Raw genomic sequence first — 13,097 nt, 5'->3', positions numbered from 1 at the left:
AGGTCCAACAGAGCTTGTGCAAGCATATCGACTGACAACAATTACATATGGGACGGCATCAGCGCCCTACCTAGCGGTCTATTTTGTCTTTCTCAGCGCGCCTTTGTGACCATCTTGGTTACTAATCCCAATGACAACGTAAGCTAAAATAAATATACATTAAATTTGGTTGTGAAAGCTCGGGTGGGACGATCCACTTCCGGAAGAATTGCGTCGATGCTGGGAGTCAATGGCTTCCTGTATATTTGAATTAGATAAAATGTTTTTACCCCGACATATTCTCTTTCAATTCAATAAACGTAAAATGATAGCAAACTTATTTACTGTATTCGACCCTTACGCTATTTTTGATTTATTATTAACTTGACTAAAACATATTTAGGACTTTTGGGAATTGGCATGCAGATTCTAGTTTTTTCTACGCAGCGCGAGTTTATTTCAAAACGTAGCCACGCATACTCTAACGCCCACAAATCGAAAAACATAAAGCTGTTATATTGTGTGTGCAACAATTTTTATAATGGAGCTATTATTTTTATTTATTTATTTATTATTATTTTTTTTATTTTTATTTTTTTTTTTTTTTTGTTTTATATCCAAACTAAATTACAGTTATTTTTTGAGCATTCGAATCTGCCAAACAAAGATTTGTATCTTTAGAAAGAAGGATTCAAGAACAACCTGAAGTCCAATCTTTATATATTGCATTCATGAAGAAGTATCTAGCCTTAGGGCACATGTCACTAGCCGTCAGTGGTATCCCCAGTGAAGCACACTTGTTTATCCCAGACCAGTGGGTACTGAGACCGCAAAGTTCGAGAACGAAATTAAGCGTTGTTTTTGACGCATCGTGTAAGTCGTCAACCCAGCTATCTTTAAATGATTTGCTTATGGTTTCGCTTTCGTCTTCCTGCATATGCAATTTCTGCACTAATGTATCGGCAATTTGAGATCGATGATAGTCAGCGTCAATTCCAGATGATTAAATGGAGAGTAGGTCCAACAGAGCTTGTGCAAGCATATCGACTGACAACAATTACATATGGGACGGCATCAGCGCCCTACCTAGCGGTCTATTTTGTCTTTCTCAGCGCGCCTTTGTGACCATCTTGGTTACTAATCCCAATGACAACGTAAGCTAAAATAAATATACATTAAATTTGGTTGTGAAAGCTCGGGTGGGACGATCCACTTCCGGAAGAATTGCGTCGATGCTGGGAGTCAATGGCTTCCTGTATATTTGAATTAGATAAAATGTTTTTACCCCGACATATTCTCTTTCAATTCAATAAACGTAAAATGATAGCAAATTTATTTACTGTATTCGACCCTTACGCTATTTTTGATTTATTATTAACTTGACTAAAACATATTTAGGACTTTTGGGAATTGGCATGCAGATTCTAGTTTTTTCTACGCAGCGCGAGTTTATTTCAAAACGTAGCCACGCATACTCTAACGCCCACAAATCGAAAAACATAAAGCTGTTATATTGTGTGTGCAACAATTTTTATAATGGAGCTATTATTTTTATTTATTTATTTATTTATTATTTTTTTTTATTTTTATTTTATTTTTTTTTTCTTTTTTTTTTATATCCAAACTAAATTACAGTTATTTTTTGAGCATTCGAATCTGCCAAACAAAGATTTGTATCTTTAGAAAGAAGGATTCAAGAACAACCTGAAGTCCAATCTTTATATATTGCATTCATGAAGAAGTATCTAGCCTTAGGGCACATGTCACTAGCCGACAGTGGTATTCCCAGTGAAGCACACTTGTTTATCCCACACCAGTGGGTACTGAGACCGCAAAGTTCGAGAACGAAATTAAGCGTTGTTTTTGACGCATCGTGTAAGTCGTCAACCCAGCTATCTTTAAATGATTTGCTTATGGTTTCGCTTTCGTCTTCCTGCATATGCAATTTCTGCACTAATGTATCGGCAATTTGAGATCGATGATAGTCAGCGTCAATTCCAGATGATTAAATGGAGAGTAGGTCCAACAGAGCTTGTGCAAGCATATCGACTGACAACAATTACATATGGGACGGCATCAGCGCCCTACCTAGCGGTCTATTTTGTCTTTCTCAGCGCGCCTTTGTGACCATCTTGGTTTACTAATCCCAATGACAACGTAAGCTAAAATAAATATACATTAAATTTGGTTGTGAAAGCTCGGGTGGGACGATCCACTTCCGGAAGAATTGCGTCGATGCTGGGAGTCAATGGCTTCCTGTATATTTGAATTAGATAAAATGTTTTTACCCCGACATATTCTCTTTCAATTCAATAAACGTAAAATGATAGCAAACTTATTTACTGTATTCGACCCTTACGCTATTTTTGATTTATTATTAACTTGACTAAAACATATTTAGGACTTTTGGGAATTGGCATGCAGATTCTAGTTTTTTCTACGCAGCGCGAGTTTATTTCAAAACGTAGCCACGCATACTCTAACGCCCACAAATCGAAAAACATAAAGCTGTTATATTGTGTGTGCAACAATTTTTATAATGGAGCTATTATTTTTATTTATTTATTTATTTATTATTTTTTTTTATTTTTATTTTATTTTTTTTCTTTTTGTTTTATATCCAAACTAAATTACAGTTATTTTTTGAGCATTCGAATCTGCCAAACAAAGATTTGTATCTTTAGAAAGAAGGATTCAAGAACAACCTGAAGTCCAATCTTTATATATTGCATTCATGAAGAAGTATCTAGCCTTAGGGCACATGTCACTAGCCGTCAGTGGTATCCCCAGTGAAGCACACTTGTTTATCCCAGACCAGTGGGTACTGAGACCGCAAAGTTCGAGAACGAAATTAAGCGTTGTTTTTGACGCATCGTGTAAGTCGTCAACCCAGCTATCTTTAAATGATTTGCTTATGGTTTCGCTTTCGTCTTCCTGCATATGCAATTTCTGCACTAATGTATCGGCAATTTGAGATCGATGATAGTCAGCGTCAATTCCAGATGATTAAATGGAGAGTAGGTCCAACAGAGCTTGTGCAAGCATATCGACTGACAACAATTACATATGGGACGGCATCAGCGCCCTACCTAGCGGTCTATTTTGTCTTTCTCAGCGCGCCTTTGTGACCATCTTGGTTTACTAATCCCAATGACAACGTAAGCTAAAATAAATATACATTAAATTTGGTTGTGAAAGCTCGGGTGGGACGATCCACTTCCGGAAGAATTGCGTCGATGCTGGGAGTCAATGGCTTCCTGTATATTTGAATTAGATAAAATGTTTTTACCCCGACATATTCTCTTTCAATTCAATAAACGTAAAATGATAGCAAATTTATTTACTGTATTCGACCCTTACGCTATTTTTGATTTATTATTAACTTGACTAAAACATATTTAGGACTTTTGGGAATTGGCATGCAGATTCTAGTTTTTTCTACGCAGCGCGAGTTTATTTCAAAACGTAGCCACGCATACTCTAACGCCCACAAATCGAAAAACATATAGCTGTTATATTGTGTGTGCAACAATTTTTATAATGGAGCTATTATTTTTATTTATTTATTTATTTATTATTTTTTTTATTTTTTTTTTTTTTTCTTTTTTTTTATATCCAAACTAAATTACAGTTATTTTTTTGAGATTTTCATTAAAAAAAATGCTTTTTTGAAAGAAAATACCATTCAACACTAATGGTTATATATATGTATAGTCTCTGATCAGCTTTCGTTGCGAGCAGACGCGTTTTTCATTTCGTTATGACCTTATTACGTGCTCTGAGTACAATGTTGCCGTTACGCATGCGCAACTTCGTGGTTTTGAGGCGGTTCGATGTTCATCGCTTTGTCATCGCACTTTCCACACTTCTTGTGTTAATTTGCCTGAAGAGGCAATAAAATTGCTAACTATTATGCCAAATCTGTTATGGCAATGTGATAGCAGTGTAGTGAGCAATGATTCGCACTCAAAAACAGACGAAATCATTGAAGAACTTCGTGAACTTAAAAGCCTATACCTGCACTTAAATACAAAGTTTCAAATCGCTTTTCCTGAATCTGTGGATGCCCCGGCTAATGTTAACACCAACAAGTGGAAGAAGGAAAAAGTTGCCAATAAACCTCCGGCTTCATCTACTTCCCATCATATCAATCCCGTTGTGTCAGACCATAACCCTCCCAATGAGGGCTTTACGGTTGTCTCCAAGAAAAATAAAAAGAATCGTAACAACAAGAAGCATATTATTGGTTCGGCGCTCGCTTGTGATAAACTTGCAGTATTGCCCAGCAAAAGATTTTTGCATATTGGCAAATTCGCTGTAAACACAAAGCCAGAGGCGCTGTGCAAGTTTGTTTCTGACAAGTTAAAAGTAAATTCTGACACCATATCATGCTATTCACTAACAAAAAAAGATGTAGATCTTAGCTCACTGAAGTTCATTAATTTTAAGCTTGGAGTCCCGGAGCAGTATTATCAGACTGTCTTCAGCGTTGATTTCTGGCCACAATCAGTTAAGGTGAGCCGATTCATCCACAGGGAGAGAGAGCACTTGGAGTCGACCGTGGTGGACACATTGGGTGGTGAACCATTGCGTACATCTACCCCTGCCAAGCTTCCATTAAAAAACCCCCAGTAATCGACGTCACTGGCTCTGACGTCATTATTGGTTCACTTTCGTGCATCATTCTCAACCTCTTCACCAACAACAAATGCTTAAGCTGGTGCTTAGGCCGCTCGTCCTCTACATCGTTTCGAATCAAGGCGCGCAGCCGCAGCTGTTTTCGCATCAACAACAATACGGCGCTCTCTTCGGAGTTTCGCTCTCTCATCATCATGCATCTTCGTACGCTCAGTCGCTCTTGACGGCTGTTTTTTCTGATGTACCCAATGCATATGATAGAAGCGCGCTCCTCATATTGGCGCTTTATTCCATGTCTATCGCAAGGATAGAGACTTCAGCAGAATGAAGTGCGAGAGAGGTGGAGGCGTCATCGTGGCTGTCCGTCGTACCTTCTCCTGCTGCGCAGCTGTACTTTCAAACGAGGACTCTCTTCTGGACCAGTTGGCTGTTGAGGTATCTGGATTGTCTGGGAAGACTGTAATAGTTGCTTCTTATATTCCCCCTGGAAGTGACTTTACGCTTTATCAGGCGCATATGAATAACATTGCCTGCCTACATGCCAGCATAGATGACTCTGTTGGTCTTGTTGTGACAGGAGATTTTAATTTGGGATCTGTTGTATGGTATTGCGATCAGCAATCCCTTGCTATGGTGCCTGGCAATGTACACCAGCCACATGAAATTATTGTTATCGATGATTGTTATAGTATGGGCCTCACCCAGATAAATTACATCTGTAATGATTTGCATAGGCTACTTCATCAATTCTATTGTTCATTCCTCGGTAAACCTTGCTGAATTTAGTATTTCTAGTTGTGGTGTTCATCATAAGCCCTTATGCTTTAATATTGAATTTTATAATTTCTTAACAGTTGTTAACTTTATTCCTATGTATAATTTTGATCATGCCAGCTTGGTTGCCGTAAGTGATTGCCTCACGTCTATGGATTGGGTTTTCTTGCTATCAAATGCTTGCATTGAGACCAATTACAATAACTTTCTTGTCGCTTTAAAAAATATTCTTGACAGCACGTGTTCAATCAAGGTACGGGGTTCCTATAGGCTTCCTTGGTATACAAAAGGTCTCCAGAAATATAAAAATCTAAGAAATAAGTTCTATAAACGGTTCATTAGATGGGGTTATCCATTGGATCGTGATAGATAAGACAGCATAAGCGGGAATTTGAGTTTCTTAATAAATTTCTTTATAATCAATACATTTCCGACATTGAAAATAGCTTAAAGTCAAATCCAAATGTGTTCTGGCGTTTTATTAATTCAAAGAAATCTTACTCTTCCATACCGTCAACTGTGTAATATAACAATACTACAGCTAATTCTGGGATAAATATGGCAAACTTATTTGCTTCCTTTTTTTCGGCCAATTTTGAGCCTGCTTGTGACTGGAATGACCAGCAAATTCTAAATAACATTCCAGAAATGTGTAATATTGGTTCCCTTGAAATTAATGATGATGACATTTCTGAAGCTATTTCACAATTTGTCGACTCCATTAAGCCTGACATTGATGGAGTTTCTTCATTTTTTCTTAAAAAATTTTATCACAGTCTTCTTCAACCCCTTAAGATGATCTTCTCGTCTTCTTCTACTTCTAGATGGAAAATTGCCTAAATTTTACCGGTTCATAAAGGCGGAAGCAAGTCTGAGGTTTCTAATTACATTGCCAAGCTATTCGAGAGAAATGTAGTTAAAAAATTATCCTTCCTGATAAATACTTATATTGACCCTAATCAGCACGGGTTCATGCCTGGTCGTTCTACTACCTCGAATTTAGCTATTTTCGCTAAACATTTCATACAAGCCTTTGAGTTACATTCCCAAATGGACACAGTTTATACTGATTTCGCCAAGGCTTTTGATAAGGTTTCTCACTCTGCCTTGCAAGAAAAACTTTTTAAGCTTGGTATTCACCGCTCTTTTCTAAATTGGATCTCTTCTTATTTGGCAAAACGATCCTATCATGTCAGCGGGTTTGTTTCTAACCTCTTTGAAGCAACCTCTGGTCTTCCTCAAGGCAGTTCTCTTGGTCCTTTGCTTTTCATTATTTTCATTAATGATATTTGTTTCTGCATTCAATCTTCCAAGTATCTTCTTTATGCGGATGACCTTAAAATATACATGCGAGTGAATTCCTTAAATGACAGCTATTTGCTACAATCGGACTTGAACAAAATCAGTTTATGGTGTATTCAGAACTATTTACCTCTCAACCTAAATAAATTTTATGTTGTTCGCTATAGTAAATGTATCTTAAATATTCTTTCTATATATGTTATCAATAACCATTCACTCTCTGCACTTACTGAGATTATGGATGTTGGGGTCCTTTTCGACAGTAAATTTTTTTTATTAACTATATGAACCATGTTCTGCCGAAGGCATATGCAATGTTCGGATTAGTCAAGAGAAACACCATACTTTTTAAGGACCCGTACTCACGACTGACAGTGTTATCAGCTTTTGTGCGTTCAAGAGTGGAATATGCTTCCTTTATTTGGAACCCGTCAAGTGTTGTCCATATCAATAGAATTGAGAGGCTGCAGAAAAAGTACCTAAAATTTGCACTTCAGCCGTTAAACTTTTCGGAACCTTTGCCAGCTTACTCTAGCCACTGTTGCCTTCTGCATACCTGCAGTCTAGAAGATCGCCGTTCGATAGCGAGCCTGCTCTTTATTAATGATGTTATAATTGGTAATATAGATAGTCCATTAATATTAAGCTCAATTAAATTCAATATCCAGCCAGGAGTCTCCGTACCATCATCCCATTTTTTGAAAGTGCTGCGGGGACTAACTATGCGCGTAATGAGCCAATCTTAAGAACTTTAAGACTTTTTAACTCTTTGCCACTAAGTATTCGATTGGTTTGGGGATCCAAGAAGGATGTGCTTAGGCAATTACTTAGGGAATATTTTTTAATTAATACTTAGTTTTAAGTTAAGTTAGCTGATAGCCAGATAAGGATATATTCATTGGCGAATAAATGAATAAATAAATAAATAAATTATTGTTGAACGTTGTTGCACTGTAAACAGAACAAACAAGTGGACCAACGCGGGCCCTTTTAGCATTGTGGGTAATTATCGAGTTCACGAGGAAAACACAAATAACATAATATAGAGACATTTTTAAAAAAACTAAGACTAAGTACCATGCAAAGATGTTAAAATTGTGGAATTGTAGTTTTTAAGACGGGGATAAAGGTTGAAATGAAAATTTGATTATACAGATTTTTATAATTATTACAAAAAACACGAAAGGAGTAAGGAAGACTAAAATGTACATCTTGGCAAGTTAAGAGATGGTAGTTGCGGGTTGGTCAAAAAGCACATTAAAAGTTAAGCGGCTTACCAATTCTATGGAGTCAATACCACCTTTGACAAGATTATGCATAAAAAACAGTTCCAAGCATGATTTTACGATTTACAAGAGAAGGTAAATTAAGCAATAGTAATCTACTAGAGTATGATCCCATTTTAAACCACGAAGGGCGAAAAGAAGAAATTTTTTTGTACCGACTCAATACGATCAATGTCTTACTTGATATTTGAGACTCCAAACGGGAGCGCAATATTCTAAATTAGGACATGTGTAGGGGTGTGGAATTTATTGGACCAGAATTTATGTTTATAATCTATCGAGGAAATATAGTATACTATTTCCGCAACAGGATGGCAGCCCTTTGACTCAGGAAAATATTAAGCGATAATTTCGTAATTTCTTTCTTTCAATTCTGATTATTCGGCAAAAGCTCACTCGTTTTAGCTTCGAAGAAAACTGTAGTGTTCCGTGTAAGTGTTCATAACCAAATCAGAGATCAATAACAGCCTAAATTTTGCGCCACCCTCACCTAAAGTAATTTAATCAAGAAATCCGGGTTCTTGTTGATCGGAAATCAATACGATCTTGACCGCGACCCTAACCTCTAACGAGTCGTGATACCACGAAATAAGCATAGGGAAATTTGGATTTCGATTACTAATCGTAAACATACTAGGAACGCCAAAGTTATGTGTTAATATATTGCCGGTAGCTTCCTGGGATCCTGGCTGCTACCGCGTGGAGCAGGCTTAAAGCTCGAGGCAAGCCGTGCGTAAAATCTAACTTAAAATTAGTTCTCAATTTAACAACCCCAGCGATCACTGCAAGTTGATATTGCGGTATCTTACGGCGTGGAGGCTTAAATCTCGTGTCGAGCCGCGCATCAACTCTTATCATTAAACGTTAAGGCCAAACTGTTAACTCCACCTTAAAAATATCTTGTTAAAATCTGGGTCACCACCTGGGCATAAATATACCCAATCTGCCCGTCTTAGGATAAGAGGATGCTTTTTTTACCTAGTAATCAAGTCCTGTAATAGTCCTTATCAATATAAATTATTTTGTCGATGGAAGGGTTCAGTATGTGTGCTTGGCTTTGGATCGATGCTATTCAAGCAACTATACATAACCCACTTAGACATTAACAGCAAGTCCACAGGCCTGTCGAATACGTTGGATAAGAGGAGGCGTTTTTTTATTTTTATTTACCTAGTAATCAAATCCTGTTATAGTCCTTATCAATAAGAAGTATTTTGTCGATGGAAGGGTTCAGTATATGTGCTTGGCTTTGGATTGATGCTATTCAAGCAACTATACATAACCCACTTAGACATTAACAGCAAGTCCATAGGCCTGTCGAATACGTTGGAATCACAGCTAACAAAGAATGTTATAAGTACGGCATAGCCGACATTTTTTGAAATATCCATTCTAAGCCCAATTACATGACGTATTAATTTAACCCATTCGACCCCGAAGTTGCCTGTGAGCAATTTCAAAAGTTTAACGGCTATCGGTAGTCGGTGCTTTTGTTTTTGTCTGCTTATTCTTCGAGATAACGGTGCTTTGATGTGTATACTTAGAATGTAAGCAAAAAAATTCTAGTTTGCGCATCATTTGACGAAATTATTTGGAATGTGCTGGACGTGCCTCGCGTAAAAAGTGATTGTTGTATTGTGAGGTATATTGAAAAGAAAGTGATTTACTTTTTAATTACGCATTAAAAGTTGAAGAATGTGAGTGAAATTTGTTAATAAATGAATTCTTTAATGCATGTTGTAGTTCAATCTAATTGATTTCTATTAAAAAACAGCTGAGGAATTTTCAAAGTAATAAAGTTGCTTGTGAGCAACCTTGGGCCATTGCACCACCAAAATATGAGACCAAAAGAAAAAGGTTTATCAAATGATGATATTGAGAGAATTGTCAACTTCGATTGGGATGTCTCCAGTGACGAAGAAAGTGGTGATGAAATGGAAGACATCTCTGGAATGTTGGAGAATAATTTAAAAAGTATATTGGAAAGGGGAGAATCAATAGAATTTGAGCATATTGAAAATTTGATTGATGAAAAAAGCATTCAAGAAAATAGTGTTGTGGCTGATAATTGCTTTGAAAAAGTTGATCCCAAAACACTTAAGTGGAGAAATAGGCCATTTCAAGCTCCAGGGTGTATTTGGGAAGAAGATAGTAATCGCCAAATCGATGAAGTGAAGACCCCTGTAGAGTATTTCTGCAGCTTTTTTGACAATAATGTTATTGATTTAATTACAAATCAAACTAATTTGTATGGGTTGCAAGAGCACGGCATAGAGCTGCAATGTACTGGAGATCAAATAAAAAGGTATATCGGAATTTTATTGTACTTGGGTGTCATAAAAGTACCTCAATTTAAAATGGCTTGGTCAAAAGAATACAAGCTTTCTGCTATATCGGATGCAATGCCACGAGGAAAGTTTGAAAAAATCAAACAATGTTTACATTTCAACGATAATACAAAACAACTAAAAAAAGGTGATTTGAACTATGATAAACTGTACAAAATACGCCCTTTACTTGACATTCTCAAAAAAGTTTTGGTAAACTACCCCAAGAAGAACATCAAAGCGTTGATGAGCAAATCATTGCGTACAAAGGTATTCAGATTTAAATTTTATTAAAATTTAATTTTAATTTTAATTCAATTTTAATTTTTTGTCAGGCCAATCGTCTTATAAGCAATACAACCCAGCTAAGCCTCACAAATGGGGTTTAAAAATGTTTACGCGCGCTGGAACATCTGGATTAGTTTATGACTTCACACTGTATGTTGGCGAAGGCACTTGCCCAAACTTTGGATTGGGAATATCTTCAGATGTGGTATTATACTTATCAAAAGGTCTTCCCAAAGGCAAACCTTTCAAGCTGTATTTTGACAATTGGTTTACGTCAGTTAGTCTCTTGGTTGCATTGAAGGAAAATGGCATATTTGCAACCGGAACTATCCGCAAAAACCGCATAAGCAGCTGTAGACTTCTTTCAGATGCAGAATTGAAAAAACGTGGAAGAGGATCATTTGATACAAAATATGAAGTAAACAATAATCTGATATGCGTCAAATGGTTTGATAATAAGTCGGTTCAACTACTATCTTCGTATGAAGACCATCAGCCAGTTGGAATGTGCAAACGATGGAGTCCTAAAGAAAAAGTTTACATTGATGTTGTAAGGCCTGCTATCGTAGGCTCTTATAACAAGGGTATGGGAGGAGTAGACTTAGCGGACATGCTTATGGAGCTATATAAAATAAACCACCGTTCAAGAAAGTGGTACATTAGAATTTTTTATTGGTGCTTGGGAACATCAATGACAAATGCATGGCTGCTGTATAGAAAAAATTTTCATTTTCTAAACCCAAATCAAAAGTATATACCGCTCATCAAATTTCAAATGGAAGTTGCTCATGAGCTGCTACAATGTACTTACTCTACTTCATTTGAAAAAAAGAGGGGTCGGCCATCAAATATGCAAAGAGAAAACTCAATAATATCTTTGGGTTCTCCAACTAGCAGTGTGTCTTCCAATCAATCCAAAAAATACAAGTTTCAGCCAAATCCTACAAATTCTATGCGTTACGATTGCATGGAACATTGGGTGGTATTTACTGAAAAAGGGCGTTGCAGACTGTGTAAGACAGGAACCCCAATGTCAAAATGTATTAAATGTAAAGTACACCTATGCTGTAACAACAATAAAAACTGTTTTATGTCTTACCATACTTAAAAATTGAAAATAAACAAAAATAACCATCAACTAAAAATGTATTCTTTAATATACACTATGGCCCAACGTTGCCCACAAGCAACATCCGGTAGCGCCCAAACTAGTGGGGGTGGGGAGTTCAAACTTTACTCAAATACTGCTTGGCCCAATACAAACAGAATACAAAAAAAAAAATATTTTTTTTTCGACAGGGAAAAAGTTGGGGTCGAAAGTTCATTATGCGTCGCTTACACCTATAACCTTACATACTATTAACATAATATTTATTATTCATAATAAGACGCTTACACCTATAACTTTATATACTACTAAAAATTGTATCGTACACCTAGGTGTGTACGTTACAGTATTATAAGGATTTCTATTAATACCTAACTGGGGGTCTGTTTGGGAAGAATTTTTATCTTGCTGGCGCCTTTGCGCCTTTGGACTCATCTTACGGTCCCTATTTTCCTGACTTCTCGCAAAAGTGTTTGCGAAAAGGTATCTCTCGTGGTTAGACTCCACGACTTGTGCCAGGGCTAGGGCCGATGGCATATCTTTTGGTTTTGCCGAGAAAAGTGCATGAGTGAGATTTTGCTTCAGGCCTGATATGAATACCATCAAAGCGTCATCTCGGAACTTATCACATAGCACCGCTGCCATATTTCTCTCTTATGACATATTCACTTTGTTTGTGATCAGTGTCAACTTTTTTTCTATCTCATCGTAGTACTGCAACAGGGTAGGGCCAGCCTATCTAAGAGTGCCTAACTCCTGCTCGATGACGTGCATCGGTCGCTTATCACTGTACGTAACATCGAGGCGATTTATGATCGCGTCGAAATTCAATACCGTGCCAAACGAGGCGGCATCGGCGGGGCCTCTGACTTTACTTCTTATGATGATCACTGCCTGATAATGGCGTGAACTACCATTGTATCGTCTGAATATGTGGTAGGCAGCGGTGGCGGCTTGCCTCTATGAAACATATGACTCTTGTGCCCCAGCAAATTCGTAGGCACTTGACAGCGTCTAGGGTTGCATTGAACTGTATCCCTAATTTCTATGACTGCATAAACTTTAACTTCTGGCGTTGGAGCCGAATCTCGGGACGCGGTGGGCGCAGCGCGCAATTCTGCCATTTGGCTGGTCAATGAATCGATTATTGACACACAGTAAAAACAGTTCAGATTAGAAAAATGAATGAATTTAATGTAATATATTTTTTTGTCATTCAAATCCCGAATTTTATCGGGCTCGGAGCCGTTTCCGCAAAATCGTTGGGTTTTTGTTGTTGAGCGCCAATTAAAATATTAGTGAGATGAACGGTAGCTTCTCCTGTCCTCTCGGTGTGGGTAGACGTCAGGTCTACTGCTGCCTGTAGGCTGCTGGTTGCTGGCTGCAGGATGCTGG

At 37.4% G+C, this 13,097-nt stretch overlaps 1 protein-coding gene across 2 annotated transcripts; it reads left to right on the top strand.

Annotated features, from left to right (window-relative positions):
• The first annotated feature begins 9,402 nt into the window (after positions 1–9,402).
• LOC128264034 (piggyBac transposable element-derived protein 3-like) lies at positions 9,403–11,898 on the top strand. 2 transcript variants are annotated; one of them, XM_052999317.1, is made up of 3 exons: positions 9,403–9,676; positions 9,754–10,576; positions 11,523–11,898. In XM_052999317.1, exons 2-3 carry the CDS (start codon positions 9,818–9,820, stop codon positions 11,700–11,702), a joined length of 939 nt encoding a protein of 312 aa, XP_052855277.1. In that variant the 5' UTR covers positions 9,403–9,676; positions 9,754–9,817; the 3' UTR covers positions 11,703–11,898. The 2 variants fall into 2 exon arrangements, with proteins under 2 accessions (XP_052855277.1, XP_052855276.1); XM_052999316.1 differs by having other exon boundaries at positions 10,642–11,898.
• The last annotated feature ends 1,199 nt before the right edge of the window (positions 11,899–13,097 follow it).

Source organism: Drosophila gunungcola, unplaced genomic scaffold (genome assembly GCF_025200985.1).
Source record: "Drosophila gunungcola strain Sukarami unplaced genomic scaffold, Dgunungcola_SK_2 000053F, whole genome shotgun sequence".
NCBI classification, from domain to species: domain Eukaryota; kingdom Metazoa; phylum Arthropoda; class Insecta; order Diptera; family Drosophilidae; genus Drosophila; species Drosophila gunungcola.
Note: the sequence above shows the minus strand (reverse complement) of the source record. Positions and strands in the feature narration are given on the sequence as shown.